This window comes from Galeopterus variegatus, unplaced genomic scaffold (assembly GCF_000696425.1).
Source record: "Galeopterus variegatus unplaced genomic scaffold, G_variegatus-3.0.2 Scaffold513, whole genome shotgun sequence".
In the NCBI taxonomy this organism is placed as follows: domain Eukaryota; kingdom Metazoa; phylum Chordata; class Mammalia; order Dermoptera; family Cynocephalidae; genus Galeopterus; species Galeopterus variegatus.
In genome coordinates this window covers 117765-133042 of record NW_007726624.1, presented here as the reverse complement: position 1 = coordinate 133042, position 15278 = coordinate 117765, and the positions used below count along the sequence as shown (strand labels likewise).

At 37.2% G+C, this 15278-nt stretch overlaps 2 protein-coding genes across 2 annotated transcripts in view; both read right to left on the bottom strand.

Annotated features, from left to right (window-relative positions):
• NR5A2 (nuclear receptor subfamily 5, group A, member 2) overlaps positions 1-3428 on the bottom strand; it is a 92525-nt gene extending 89097 nt beyond the window's left edge. The window contains exon 1 of the mRNA XM_008569585.1: positions 2386-3428. Within this exon, the coding sequence (XP_008567807.1) occupies positions 2386-3375 (990 nt within the window). The 5' untranslated portion in view covers positions 3376-3428. The remainder of the gene's footprint in view (positions 1-2385) is intronic.
• A 2394-nt stretch (positions 3429-5822) lies between these two features.
• The window catches only part of HSD17B13 (hydroxysteroid (17-beta) dehydrogenase 13), a 15028-nt gene continuing 5572 nt past the window's right edge, over positions 5823-15278 (bottom strand). The window contains exons 2-7 of the mRNA XM_008569584.1: positions 14496-14603; positions 13431-13562; positions 11961-12067; positions 10424-10561; positions 7906-8022; positions 5823-5829 (exon numbers count right to left, since the gene is read on the bottom strand). Coding sequence (XP_008567806.1) covers positions 5823-5829; positions 7906-8022; positions 10424-10561; positions 11961-12067; positions 13431-13562; positions 14496-14603 — 609 coding nt within the window. The remainder of the gene's footprint in view (positions 5830-7905; positions 8023-10423; positions 10562-11960; positions 12068-13430; positions 13563-14495; positions 14604-15278) is intronic.

The window sequence follows — 15278 nt, the reverse complement described above, 5'->3', positions numbered from 1 at the left end:
CCCCCCCCAGGACCTAAAGAATGTAAACACTATATTTGATTTGACTTGAAAGTATTAATACTTTATTTTAAACAACTGTTGATCTACATCTGCACAGCCACCTTTTAGAATTGGGAAATAAGGCAAGACTCTCATATCTGTGATGTCACATGTCAATAATACTGATAGTGTCATTTGGAGAGTTAGCAATTCTCTCTTTTCCATTATTTGTTCTACAGCCGACTTTGGCCTACGACTCAAAAAGGTCTGTATCACTCTCTTCCTTTCCCCTTTGGGGAAGACTGAATTACTTTAGTGTCTTTCCAGGCCATATTTAAAAATCACCGTTTCCATCCCAAGTTTAGGTAGGGGACATTCAATTGCGATAAGAACGCACCTTGAGTCGATCGATTTATCAGCTCATTTTTGCTTTTCTTTTTGCGTAGCTTAACATGCTTCAATTTTGTTTTCAATTACATTTGACACCCCAGCAAAATATGTTTAATGTTTTATTTTTAAATGAACCACAAACTGTAATGACTAAAAAGACAAATGTTTCCTAATAGGCCTATTGGCCAGAAATTTTTATGAAACCCAACAATGCTAAAGCCACATTTCAGCAACAGCAGCAGAAATTAGGTTTAACTTGGTTAAGCTATCACGCACTTGCTTTAAAAGTTTGTAGTCATTTCCCTTAATATTAATTAATGTCTGCATAAGATAGAAGAGGGATACTGCCTGCTTTTCTTTTTAACATCATGAACGCATGACAAAACAAACTTCAGAACATATTTAAAATGGTGAGCTAACATATTAATAGACTGTTCTTATTAGCTGTTTGCAGGTCTAGGACACAGACATTCAAAATTAGGCTTTTCATGATTTGGTGGAGCTACTACTGAGTGTGGCTGAACACAGGTCCTTAGTTCAGATTCTGTGATCCCAGGGCAGAAGGTACGGGGCCCTTCAAAGGAAGAGGAAAGGGCTATTGTAGGTACAGCTGATGCATTCTTGAGAACGTTTCAGTTCAGCTTTACCATGGAGGAATTCTGTTAAGTTCGAATCCTCCACTGTGTAAGCCTAACTAATAACACAGATTGGTTCCTAAATTTCTTCATAGCGGAGATCAGTTTAAATATACAAGAAATGTTCTGTCCAGTTTTCTTCTGATATAGTGTTGGTATCCATCTGTGGGTTCAATCCACTCCATTACGATGTCTTTTATACAGAATCCTTTGGGGATGTGAAGCCTTTGATTCACAGTTTGCAATACAAATACCCTGATACATCATTTATTTGCTATTAAGTATTTGATTATTATGCCTTTCTAAATTCAATATCTTTAGACCAAGTTTTTAATTAGTGTTCCTTGGAGCAGTTCAGAGTATTTTTTTTTGTAACCCTTTAAATTACAAGTCTGCTTTGTATTTTCCTTCTCTCAGAGAGTTTAAAATCTACTGTCCTAGGTAATCAGAGGCCACAGATACTGAGTAGACACATCTCCCCCCATGAAAACAAAAGGAAGAAATTGATTTTGTAACAGAATATATTAAAAATTTAAATCCAGGATTCACTTTTAAAACAGAAATGAAACCACTGACTACCAAATGTGGTTTGATAGCCACTTTTAGATCCCAAACTTCTAAGAAACTTTCCCATATTAACTCAGTCTTAAGTCTCAGGAAATAAAATAATTATGGAGTTGAACATAGATCCCTATAGAAACAAATACTGTGTTTACAATGTTCCAATCTATTAAAATCAATGACAGACATAAATCATGAGAACTAAAACCCAAGCCAAGTGGCCTAGCTCTCACCATCTGCCCATTCCCCGTCCAGTGACAGTAAACATCCTATTGGAATCTGCTCTGAAAACAAAGGCTTTACCTACCTAATGTCAAGGTAAACAGGTAGTAAATACCTACTTCATACAACTAACCAGAGGTACCATTTGCATTCTTTAGGGTCTAAACACAACTAAAAGTTGGCATTTTTTCCTTTGAAAGAAACCTTCAAAATGACACCATTGTAATATTGCTCTTTACTTGGTAATTTTTAAAAACAAATTATTAGGTGCTGTTTCACATTGAATTAAATTTCTTTTAGCCACTGACCATTTGAGTTAAAGGAAATAAATAAAGATTTTACTATTCAGAAAAAAACCCAAGTTTCCTATATTTTACGTTAAATGCCATCCCCCCAAATTAAGAGCTACACAGAATAAAAGCCTCATCGATTTAAGCTACAATAGTCCTGAAGTCAAGGTCATAAAATACTTCTACTCTGTAAATCATGCAAAGAAAAAAAGTAAGGAAAACGTATTTTCAGCACCAAGAATAGACTTATTAGGAACATAGTTCTCTCTTGAAAGGGGCACTGTAAGTTGTAATAGGTGATGGCATACCTTCAGTTCTCTGAAGAAGATGCTACTCCTGGCCCACTCGACAATGGAGAAGAGGGTTTGATCTGCCATTTTGCACATAAGCCCAAATGTGCTCAACTTTTCGTGCTTGCTTCGGTTAGCCTGCTCTTGCTGCAAATAGGCCATGATTTTGGCCTGGACTTGAGGCTCATCTGGCTCACACTTCAAAAGTTCCAATATCAGATGTGGAATGCTTGCTGGGGAGCTTGTCTGGTAACTATCCATATAGGAATAGCCCATTATTGACTCGGGTGAGCTGGTGTAGGGGTCTGGGTACTCAGATTTGATGGCCCGGCTAGGAAAGTGGCCGTATGTTTGGTAACCTTGCAGGCTGCCATGAGGGGGCATTGTCATGCTAATGGGGGAAGTTACAAAGGGACTTCTGTCATAGTCTGTAGGAGGCAAGGCAGCATGGTTCAGAGGTAGGCCTTTGGAGGCGGAATGGATGTTCTGAATTGCAGAGGAGATGGTCAGGTCAGAGGGCATTGCTTGGATCACCTGAGACATGGCTTCTAGCTTAAGTCCATTGGCTCGGATGAGGGCTTTTTTCTGTTGTTTCAGGGCCCTGTCTCTCTTGTACATTGGTCCAAACTTATTCCTCCCTCCACGCATCCGGTCAGCCCTTACCGCTTCTAGCTTCATTCCAACACTTAGACATTTTTGAAATCGACAATAAGGACAACGCTTTCTCTGGGTTTTGTCAATTTGGCAGTTCTGGTTTTCTATACACGTGTACCTCTTATTATTCTGGACTGTTCGCTTAAAAAATTCCTTGCAGCTTTCACAGGTGAGGAGCCCATAATGGTACCCAGATACTTTATCTCCACACACTGGACAAAGCTCTTCAAGATCTTCATCATAGGCGTAATTCACCATTTTAAATTGAGACACTTGCATGTTTTCCGGCATCTGCCCCTGTTCCCCATGCGATCGAGCCAGTCCCAGGGCTTCCGTCTCCACTTTGGGCAGCATGACAAGGCAGCCGCGGGCGGGAATGGGAGTTCCGTGTCGGTCCGGAAGCCCAGCACCTGTCGCTCGCTGTCACAAGTGCGGAGTTGTGAAGTTCCAACCTCCCCCTCCTGCCTCGATTACTCCTCTCGCGTGTCCGAGAGCAGCCCTTTCCAGGCTCGAGGGTGTCGGTGCTGGGGAGGAAAGGGGGAAGACGAGGAGGAGAAGGGAGGTAAGTAGGACCCCCCCTCTTTTTTTTTGCCAGCTAAAATACCCTGAGAGTTATCTGTCTTGCATATAATTTTCCTTTTTTTCTTTCTTTTTTCCTTCGCAACTACCTCTCTATTTTGTGTGTGCTTCTTTTAGTACAGTTCAAATTGTATGCAAATATAAAGAAAGCACTGATAGATACCACTCTTCTCACCCACTTATCTTATATTAGTAAAATCTTATATGAAATCTCATCTGAGTAAGTATCTAAAACCGAAGGCCTGAGCTCATTGCTGAAACTGTCGGTAAATCCTGATGCTAACAGCTCAGAGAGAGACACCACCAGAATCTTCTCCATCCATCCCTCCACCTCTCCTTAAGTGTTTACTAAATATCTACTATGCGCTCTATAATAAAGTAAACTAAAGTATTTAGAAAATAGTTACTGCCTGTGAGGGATTTATTGTTTAGCTGAGAAGATGGCCACCTTGGAACAATTATTGAAAAATATCAACCATCTATAATTGACAGCTATAACCGTAAGGAGGATTTACATTGGCTGGAATAGTGGAAGAAAGCTTCAAAAGAACAATTGCATGTTCAAGGATGGATAAGATCTGAGCAGGCAGATGAAAGAGAGTATGAGTGAATGTAAGAAGGCAGAAATAACATGTTCTGTAAGGAAAGTCATATTGAAAATCACTTTGGAATTGCTGACTAACTCAAGATTTACTGCCGTGGGGAGAGTGTGTGGAAGATGGAATGAGCAAAGGGCAGGGATCTGTTTGGGAGAAGGACAAGGATAAGAGGAGAGCTTGTGCAAGCCTTTTAAACTACCCTTGCAAAGAAACCTTCATGCTAGTAATTGCATTGGCTCAAAAAATTGTCTCCCTCTCTAAAAAGAATTAAATGCAAAGAAGATTAACAGTATGTCCCTGTTGTTCAGTAACAGACCACTATGACCACTCCACAATGATACAAAAGATTTTGAGACTCCTGTTTATTGTACAGGAATACTATTCTCTAACGGTGGCAGAATAACTATGTTTATTGTCTTGGTGTTATATATGTCTGCTTTGATTTTAGAAATAGACAAGCTCATAATTATAGTTGGAGCTTTCAATACTCTTCTCTCAATAACTGATAGAACAAATAGAAAATCAGTAATAATATAGAAGACCTGACCAACGCTGATGCAGTTTGGATATGTTGTCCCCTCAAAGTTTATGTTGAAATTTGATCCCTAATGTGGCAGTGTTGGGAGGTGTTTGGATAATGGGGGGCAGATCCCTCATAAATACATTAATGCCTGCCCTGTGGGGAGGCGAGCGTGGTGGGTTCTCACTCTATTAGTTCCCATGGGAGCTTGCTTCTTCTTGCCATGTGACCTCCTTGTACCTGCTGGCTGCCTGCCGTTTTCTGCCATGAGTAGAAGCAGCCTGAGTCCTGTGCCAGGTGCGGCTAACCCAGAATTGTGAGCCAAATAAACCTCTGTTCTTTCTTTTTTTTAGCATAGTTATTTTTATTTATTTATTTATTTTTATTTTAACTTCTCAATATACATTGTAGTTGATTTTCATGTCCTTTTATCTGTTCCTCTAACCTCTTTTCTTTCTACATTACCCAGTTTCAGGTATTCTGTTATAACAACACAAAAATGGACTAATACCAACTCTATCAACCAATTTGACCTAACTGACATTTATAGAACACTGAACAATAGAAGAATACTCTTTCTTTTTAGATATACATGGAACATTTACTAAGATACACCATATTCTGGGGCATAAAACATGTCTCAATCTCAATAAACTAAAAATGTTTAAGTTATACAATGGAATTAAATCAGAAATGATAACAGAAAGATCTCTAGAAAATCTCCAAATATTTAGAAACTAAAAAAATAATAATAATAAAATCTAAATAACCCATGATATAAAAGGGAAATTAGAAAGCATTTTGAACAAAATGTAAATGAAAACATAATATGTCAAAATTCATGGGGCAGAACCAAAACTACATAGAGGAAAATTAATAGCACTAAAGGCCTGTATTTTAAAAAATTGATATACATACAATGTAATACTATTCAGCCTTTTAAAAGAAGGAAATTCTGCAATATGTGACAACATGGATGAACCTTGAGGACATTATGCTGAGTGACATAAGCCAGTTACAGAAAGACAAATATTGTATGATTTCATTATAAGAGGTATCTAAAGAAGTCAAATTCATAGAATCAAAGAGTGGACTAGTGATTGTCAGGGCCTGGGGAAAGGAGAAATGGGCAGTTACTAAACAATGGGCATAAAGTTTCAGTCAAGCAAGATAAATAAGTCCTAGAGATCTGATGTACAGCATTGCACCTACAGTCAATAATAATGTAATATATACTTAAAATTTTGTTGAGATGGTAGATCTCATATTGTGTTCTGACCACAATAAAAATAAGACAAAAAGAGGAAAAAAGTCTTAAATCAACGGACTCAGCTTCCACACTAACAAACTAGAAAAAGAAGAGCAAGTTAAATGCAAAGTACAACAAGGCCAAGGGCTTGGATCCCATATCAACTAGCTGCAAAAAAAAAAAAAAAAGAAGAAGCAAAATAAACAGAAGGAAATAACATGGATCAGAGAAGAAATTAATTAAATAGAACACACAAAAAAAGAGAAAAATAGTCAATTAAACCAAACACTAGTTTTTTATAAAAAGATCCATAAAATAGATAAATCTTCAGCTAGACTGATTAGGGGGGAGAGAGAGAGAGAGAGAGAGAGAGAGAGAGAAACACAAATGACCAATATCAAGAATGAGAAATTCTAAAGATATTAAAGGAACAATAAGGGAATGTTATGTATAAATTTATCCCAATAAATATAACAAGTTAGACAAAATGAAAAAATTCCTTGAAAGACTCACATTACCAAGAATAAATAAATGGCCTGAATAGCTCTATAGCTATTAAAGAAATTAAATATGTAATTATAAACTTTCCCATAAAAAAATTACAGGCCCAGTGTCTTCACTGGTGAATTTTATCAAATGTTTGAGAAAGAAATAATGCCAATCCCACACAAGCTATTCCAGAAAATAGAAGAGGCGGGAATACTTTCCAACTCATTCTATGAGACCAGTGTTACTGTGATACAAAATCAGAAAAAGACATTACAATTCAGAATTGGTTTATCCTTTAAAATGAATGGATATAATTCATGATATTAGCAAATGAAAATGGAAAGACAATAAGATCTTCTCAATATATTAAAAAAAGCATTTAACAAAATCCATATCCACTCTTGATAAAAAGCTCTCATCAAAGTACTAATATGAAGGAAAAATTGCTCAAGCTGATAAAAGGCATCTGTGAAAAAAATCTACAGCTAACATCGTGTTTATCTGTGAGAGACTGAATATTTTCCTCTTAAGGGCTAGCCAGTCAGCTCAGTTGGTTAGAGTGCAGCCTTATAATACCCAGGTCAGGGGTTCAGATCCCCATACCCTCCAGCCACCAAAAAACCCCACAAAAAACAAAGATCATGATGTATGCTCTCACCAATCCTATTTAACATTGAACTGGTTGGAGATTCTAGCCAGTGCAATAAGGCAAGAAAAAGAAATAAAACCATGCAGATTATAAATGAAAAAGTGTCTTTATTTATAGATAGTCTGATTGTCTTTGTAAAAAATCTCATGGGATCTACAGAAAAGCTTAGCACATTTACCAAATTAAGTTTAGCAAGTTTTGCAAGGTTGCAGAATACAAGATCAAAATACAAAAATCAAATACATACTAGCAACAAACCATGGAAAATAGAAATTAAAAAAAAACCATTTGCAATAGTATCAGAACCATGAAATACTTTGGGATAAATCTGACAGAAGATGTGTAAGACTTGAACACCCAAAACTACAAAATATTGCTTAAAGATATTGAAGATTAAAAAAAAAAAAAAGGAAAGAGGTATTGTGGTCTTGATTGGAGGATTTAATATTGCTAATATGTTAATTTTCCCACAATTTATCTATAGATTCAATGTAATCCAAATTACAGTCCCAGGAGTCTTTTTAAAAATAGAGCCTTTATTAACTACTTCACTATACTGTGTTCTTTTTAAATCATCTTTCCTTCAGTTAGAATAGTCTTCAAATATGAGGAAGAGATGGTAGATGTAGTAGGGAAATTAATTATTCTCTTTATAGACTGGGATGGCAATAACAGAGGAAACTTAACTGTTCTCCCCAGGGGTGGAGAGTTTCCATGGCAACTTTCACTCCTGAAAGACTTTCCATAATAATAGCTCTATGGGTGTTTTAGTATTTTAGGTGTTCTGTGCTGTACTTACTTTGCTAGTATTAGAGAGATATTGATATATGATGGAACAAAAATCATTTTCTTATTGGTAAGTATTCCATCTATCAGACTTCTTGCAACTTCATCTGTTTCCAGTACAGGCCATAATCTGTGATTAAAAAGAAAAAAGTTTTATTTTTATTTTCTAAAATTTTAATTTTTTTATTATTGAAAGCAGAAAAATTAACCTATCTTTTCACAAATTTAGAATTAGGATTTTAAATGTTCCAAGATTCGCTGCACAAAGGCCACCTTCCCTTCTTCCTATACATCCCATGTTGATGTTTTGTTATCACAATTTTATACTTTCATATCCAAAGGTGTGTTTCACGGCCTGCTCAGTCAAAATATCAAAATGGTGGTGAGGTATTAGATGGAAAAGAATAGAGAAGCCAGGCAAGAAGAGAAGTGGGAAGGATTAATCATGGCACAGGTAAGAAACACCTGACACCCCAAGGCCTGTTGGACACAAGGAGAAAATTCTATAGCTAAGTATACTTCTTTCTTGTGGAGGTATTATATAATGCCAAATTGTTTTGAGGGCATTTGGCACTTGAGATTAAACTCTGATTTGCCTATCCCACAGTTTAATAAGAATTTAAAATGTGCACAAGGGGTATCACATCACAACTGGAGGCATGACCTTCCTTATACTGAAGACTGTGTACGTGTATTCTTTAGAAATACTCATAACCACAAGCCCAGTGTAAAATGGCCCATCAGTGCAATATAATGACAGAAACTTAAAACATAAATGGATTTAAAATCTTGTACCAAAGTTAAGATGTCTAGGCATGGGCTGAAAGCCAGTGAATAAAAAGGTTGATTAGAGGAGTTAAGTAATCAGTGAGTGTTAAAACTTCATTCTCTGAGATATGCTGTGGTTTACTGCAGATTATTATGTGATTGAGATTTCCCTGGCACTGAATAGCAAGCCAGCAGAGAGTAATACAAATCAATACTTTTAGAAATTATTGGGTTTGGCCTCTTCCCTCCCTGATTCACCTTTCTGGTTCCATCAACCCAGTCCATTAAGTGTGATTTTAGCATAGCCCTTGCTGCAGAAATTCAAAATTCAGCAGCCCGGATGAGATAAATACCAAATCTTTATCAATAGCTGTGTCTGCGCCTAGGGTCGCCCCAGGTACCCACACCACCCAGGTCACATTATCCTTACTCTTCTCATCTATTGTGCTTTCCCAAGAGTGCAAGGTACTCTTATGTACCTTGTTTTATGCAAAACTCCTTATGCACTAAACCTGAATGCTTACCGAGAGGATTTTTATTGAACCCAGTTCCCTCTCTGAGAAAACAGCCAGGAGTCACAGTGATACCATAGTACTTACATATTGCATACTTGTGAAGTACCTATGGTCTAATACCCTTAAGGACTCAGTGGCAGAGTGACTCCAGCTGCAGAGGCAACACAGCTAACTCAGAGTTTAAGAGTCAGTTGCCTCAAATGAGGCTGAGCCAAGAACATAGTTCATTTGAACGAATATATTCAGGACGACTTCCCTTCCACTAATAAATTGGTTTCTGACCAACAAGCTTAGCATATATTTTTTAACCTGGGGCAAATTCGTGAAGCAGATGGCTTAATCCTAGGGCCCTTGTCCTTACCTTTCTGCTTTTTTCTTCCCCTTTCAGGACCAATTTCTCCTCTCTTATGGTCTCAAATCCTCTTTCACCAGAGACAAAGTTCTGGCAGAAATTCACATTGACTAAGGAGCTAGGGACTCATTTTTTTGCTGCTCCTAGGAACATTTGCATTTTTAAGGCTCGCGTGGTAACAATGATCAAAAGCAGGTGGTTATATTTAATATAACCAATGTTTTCCAAACCTGTCTCCAGACTCACCTGGTGTGTTTGTAAAACAAAGCAAGACACCTTATTCTTGGAGCTTGCCCCAGCCTACTGAATCAGAATCTCTAAGGAAGAACCTATGAATATTTATTTTTTATGTAAGCATAAGTGGTAATTCTTAGGATCAGGCAATATTTGAAAACTTTGGAGTACTTTGTTAGCATTGTGGCCAGTGCTGTGGAAGAGTTTTCTACACCCATTCCTTTCCATACTCTATTTGACAGGATGGACCACTAATGCAGGAGGGGGATGTTAGGTATCATTCATTTTGGAGGTGTGGTTTCCAGGGGAGGAGACTCTCGCTTTTCCCCTAAACACACCCCTCCAGCCCACCCTGCCCCACTCCCACTCACTCTTGGCTACTGAGTGTGTGTTAATCTTTTCCTGGACACAGATAAATACCCAGTTGCCTAATTTACTGGTATCTGATTATTCCTGCTAGTCCCTTATGTGTCTTTTTGCTTTTATTCATTTAATTTCAAAGAGAAAACTTAAAGCCAATACAATAATATTAATAAGAAAAAATATTTTTCCTTTTTCATTTTTTCCCTATATTCTCAGTTTGCCCACCTAAATCTTTCTCATATAGTTTTTATATCAATTTCTCATGCCATATTGCCATCCTAACTTGATTTTGACCTCACCTTGTGCTTGGGTTTTTGGTGAACCCAGTATTCACAAAAACTGGGCAGAGACATGATGTTTTGATACCAGTTTTTCCCAAGGCTTGAAGTTCTGATGTCAGAGCTCTGTGAAAGCCAACAGCAGCAAATTTGCTGGAACTGTAAGGAATTAGTAACCATCATTAGCTAAGGGACAGTGAGACACAGTCCTCAGCTTCCTGTGAGAAGGCAGTATCATTTAGTTTGAAAACAAGTAGAAGCTGAACTTCCCAAATTATCTGCTTGTGATGTTTCTGGGAGGATAAACGGCCATTCATTTTCATTTACACTTTTGTATGATTAAACAGAATTCTGAATGTACCCAATTTCTTAACTAGCAGTGACAGCAGCAGCAGCAGAACTCTGTTAACTGACAATGCTCATTTTCTACCTACCCTACATATAAGGTTTTCCATTCAATCTTCAAACTGTTTTCTAATCAGTTTTTATTGCCATTTTTATTTTGAAAAATATGAATCAGGAAAAGCATATTTAGAAATACTACAAAACTAATATCTGTTCAGACAAAACTCCATGGGACTCTGCACATTTATCCTCTTTTGATGACTGATAGTTTCTTTCTTGATGCTGGTTGCCACTTTGGCTTCTTAATTTCATATGAGGATCTGGAGAAGACTTCAAATATATCTTTAGAGACTCCCACCTCCTTCCCTTTATGTCCTTGGTAGGGGAGGAGTATGGTATTTACATCTTTTAATCAGGTAGAAGTTTCTCTGTCTGTCTGTCTCACACACACACACACACACACACACACACACACACACACACACACAGACTCTCATAGCACAAGCACACAGGAAAATGTTTTCTGTTTTTGTTTTTGGTGGCTGGCTGGTACAGGGATCAAGCCCTGGACCTTGGTGTTACCAGCACCACCCTCTCACCAACTAAGCTAACCAGCCAGGCTTGGAAAATGTTTTGATCCAGGGGCCACTCTGGTTGGCTTATCTTGGGCACCTAGGCCATGACTTAGATTTGTGTTCATTTTAACTTCTGTATGTTTTGCTTCTTATTTGGTGAGTTTCCTGTTTCAAACATCTGTTCATTCTAGGATACAATGGAAACATGCCTGGCATTACTGTTTTCTTTCATTGATCTACTGAGAAGTTTTCAGAAATCTAAAAATATTTAAAATATAATTACAATCAGATTCATTGTTTTAGAAGTCACTAAAAATTTTTATTCTAGGGGCCGGCCCGGTGGCGCACTGGATAAGTGTGCCACTTGGGAAGCGTGGTGGGCGCTCCCGCCCGAGGGTTCGGATCCCACATACAGACCGGTTCCCGCTCACTGGCTGAGCGAGGCGCGGGAGCAACGCCGAGGGTTGCAATCCCGTTGCCGGACACGGAAAAAGACAAAAAAAAAAAAAAATTTTTATTCTAAACTACTATATAAATTCTACAAATCCAAATTACCCTGATATGAGCATTAGGATCTGAAGTCTAGTAATCCCTTAAAAGTATAAAAATATATAGCACTGCTGGCAAGTAATACTTACCAGTACGGGATGAGATAAGGAATCACTTCGTGGCCGCACACTGAAGCCACTGTGACAATGTGGCCATGATTTCTCTTCATCATTGATGGAAGAAGTGCTTTTGTGATCTTAAGTATCATTGCAGAAAGAAGAGAAACAATGACACAGGCATTAGATTTCCAAATCAGGTAGTTTTATTTTTGTTAAGACAGACTAGCATTTGAGAGAATTTTTACAATGAAATGAAATACTTGCCAAGATTCCACGATTACTTCCACATAAATGATAGAAATGAAAAAGGTAAATTTATTGGTTTGAGCTGGCATTGAGTGCTGTACCCTGTATATGACATGCCAAGAACCCATCTTAATATTCTCTCTTCTTCCCATCAGAAGGAATAAAATAGCTCCTTTTGGGATATGTGATCTAAACAATACTACAAAGTGAAAAATTCAGAGTTTTTAGAACTGAAAGAATTCCCTATGATTATCTGGTATTGTGTAATTTTTTGATTTGAGACTTTATCATTCTAATTAGAAGAGCTGAAATCTGGTGTATTTGTGTCAGGACAGTTGAGTAGAATAAGCCAAGAGTTCTATACTGACCCATAATCATTATGCATCATGATTAGATTCAGTATCTCTCTATCTGTAACATTGTGTATTATATGTCGATGTTATAGGAAACAAAAAAGTCTCTCTTTTTCTCCAAAAAGGGTTACCTTTTTGTGAGAAATAATCATATTTTATGAGAATTTTATAGACTTTATGCAAATTCACAGAGCCAGAAATGCTAAACCAAGCCACCTCCAAATTCCTGACCCACAGAAACTATGAGAGGATATTAAACATTTATCATAGCTTTAAACCACTAAGTTCTGGCATAATTTGTAATGCAGCTATAGATAACAAATATATTAGGTCTCCATATAGTTCGGTGGGATGATAACCAATTCACATTAGCATGTGTGAGGGGCTGGAGAAGATAGAGGGGACACATGTCTTTTTTTTTCCTTCTCTTTTCCAGATTCCAGATTTGCCCTAGGTTCTACACTAACATTGAGGCTCTGGAAGACTAATTAATAAAAATGCTCTCTATAAAGGCAGTTAAAATTGATATTCCAGTCTCCCACAAAACTAAGCAGAGGTTTTCACCTCTGGATGGGACTCTGAGACAAGGTCTAGATCCATGGGATATAGGAACTTAAAAATGCGACTACACAGACCTCTTACAAGAGGCTGTGTGTTAGATACTGATGAATATGGTAGACTAAGTTGTTTATATTTTGGTGTGTTGTGTCCACTCAAACTCTGTGCCCTTCTGTCAACAGACGCCATGGCTCATCTACTGAAATTTGATGTTTCTTGATTTAAGGCAAAGATCTGGCCAGTTTCCCACCCAAAAGTATGTAAACTCAATTATGAACTTTATGTACCTTAAGAGAAGGTGTAAGACATGCACAAACAAGAAATGTTTCTGACTCACACTCACCCAAAAATGTCCTAGGATGTTGACCTCAAATGTTTTTATAATCTCTTCATCTCTGGTACTAAGAAGATCGGCTGGATATATTGTCCCAGCATTATTCACCACAATGGTTACATCACCCACTTCTTTCTTTACCTTTTGAAATTAAAAGAATACCTTCATTGAGTGTTTTATACAAATTCAAAGTTTTGGGGTCAATATCATTCATGGATTAGGTTTTTTATTCTACTGAGTGAGGTCTCTCAGAGTTCAGGCAGGAAAGAGCTTCTAGCTCAGATAATAGATGCAGAGGGACCACTGTAATACAGGTGGGCTAAACTGTGCTTCTTTTTTTTAACATCTCAATTTCAGTACCCAGGACATCATGGATTTTGAAAACTTATTAATAAAGTAAAATTAATATTTGTATTGATAAATTGATATGTTATGACCAAATATTTTTAAAGTTGCTGATTGAATAATCCTGGTTCCACAACCTACTAGCTACCTGACCTTGCTCTGACTTAACCTCTCTGATCCTTAATTTGCTTATCATTAAAATGTTGTTAATAGGATTATTGTAGAGATTAAATTGAAAATGCAATAGTTTATTGGGTTGCTTTGTTCATAGTGCGCATTTGATATTTACTCTTTTTAAAAATTGTTATAATAATTGTTAATGTTGCATTTTTTATAGAGGACTAGATTAGCACCAAGATAAATAAAATCCCAAAAAGGAAATAATTAAAGAAGAAAAGGAACAACTGTAAAAGTAACAGGACTAAAACAAAACTAGAAAGTGATTCATATTTCCTGGTGATAAATCTTTTGTCAGTCACTCTGTGCCACTGCTCAAACTTATGATGAGAAAGAAATTGATTAACAGTATGAAACAATAACAATTGGCAGAGCTGAGTGGATTATATTCAAGGAAAACAGCGTGTGTTCTTCTTTGGTCACATAACTACTTCAGTTAATAGCAGCAAAAATCTAATTTAAATCAGGCAGTCATAAAGAACCTTTTCATTTTCCATGTCAGTGGCAGTAGATCCAAAATCATCTGAAGAAATCTGTGACCTGAAGTCTCACCTGATTTACAGAGCTGTAAATCTCTTCTCTGTTGCTACAGTCGACCACAAACGCACGTGCGGTGACCCCTAGCTTTCGGCATTCAGCTGCGGTTTCCTCAACACTGTGCTGTAATCGGAAAAAACGAATTCAGGGGGAAAGAAAGCATTGGAGAAGAAATTTTTTTAAACGATTAAAATTCATGTCCAAAATACGTCCTTATTTGTACGAAAATTTTCTGAGAAAGACTGCTTGCCTAATTTGAAATGAAATTATACCTGACTTTTCTGCCAGGGAATGCTCATATTAACACCATAGCAAACAAAACAAAACCTCAAAAAATAAAAAACAAAAATAAAAAAACCCTTTGTTTTTCCAGCTTTTCATCTTGGTTTGGAAGTTCTCCAGTAAGCAGTTTCTCTGTAACAAGCTACTTTGTAGCTTGAAGAACATTCTTGAAGGATGTTGTTCTTTGCGGTGTCATGGAAGGAATGTTTGAGCACGGAGAAGAAAGGAAAACTCAACGATTCATTTAACACACACTTGTTGAGCACCAACAACATCATAGGCAGTAAAGTGCTAAATAGCAATTCTAAACTAGCGGTAATTTTGAACTGTGCCTCTGCCTATCGTACTTTTCTCAATGATTCTGATTTATCCCTCTAGTAGAGAGGAGGAAAAAACGATTCCTATTTGAGAAAGACTTTCATAGGGAGACCATGCTACTACTCTAGGAGATATAATATAATCTTCAGGTGTTTGGGAGTGAAAATGGGCAAGGGCCACTGGATGGATTCTCATTTA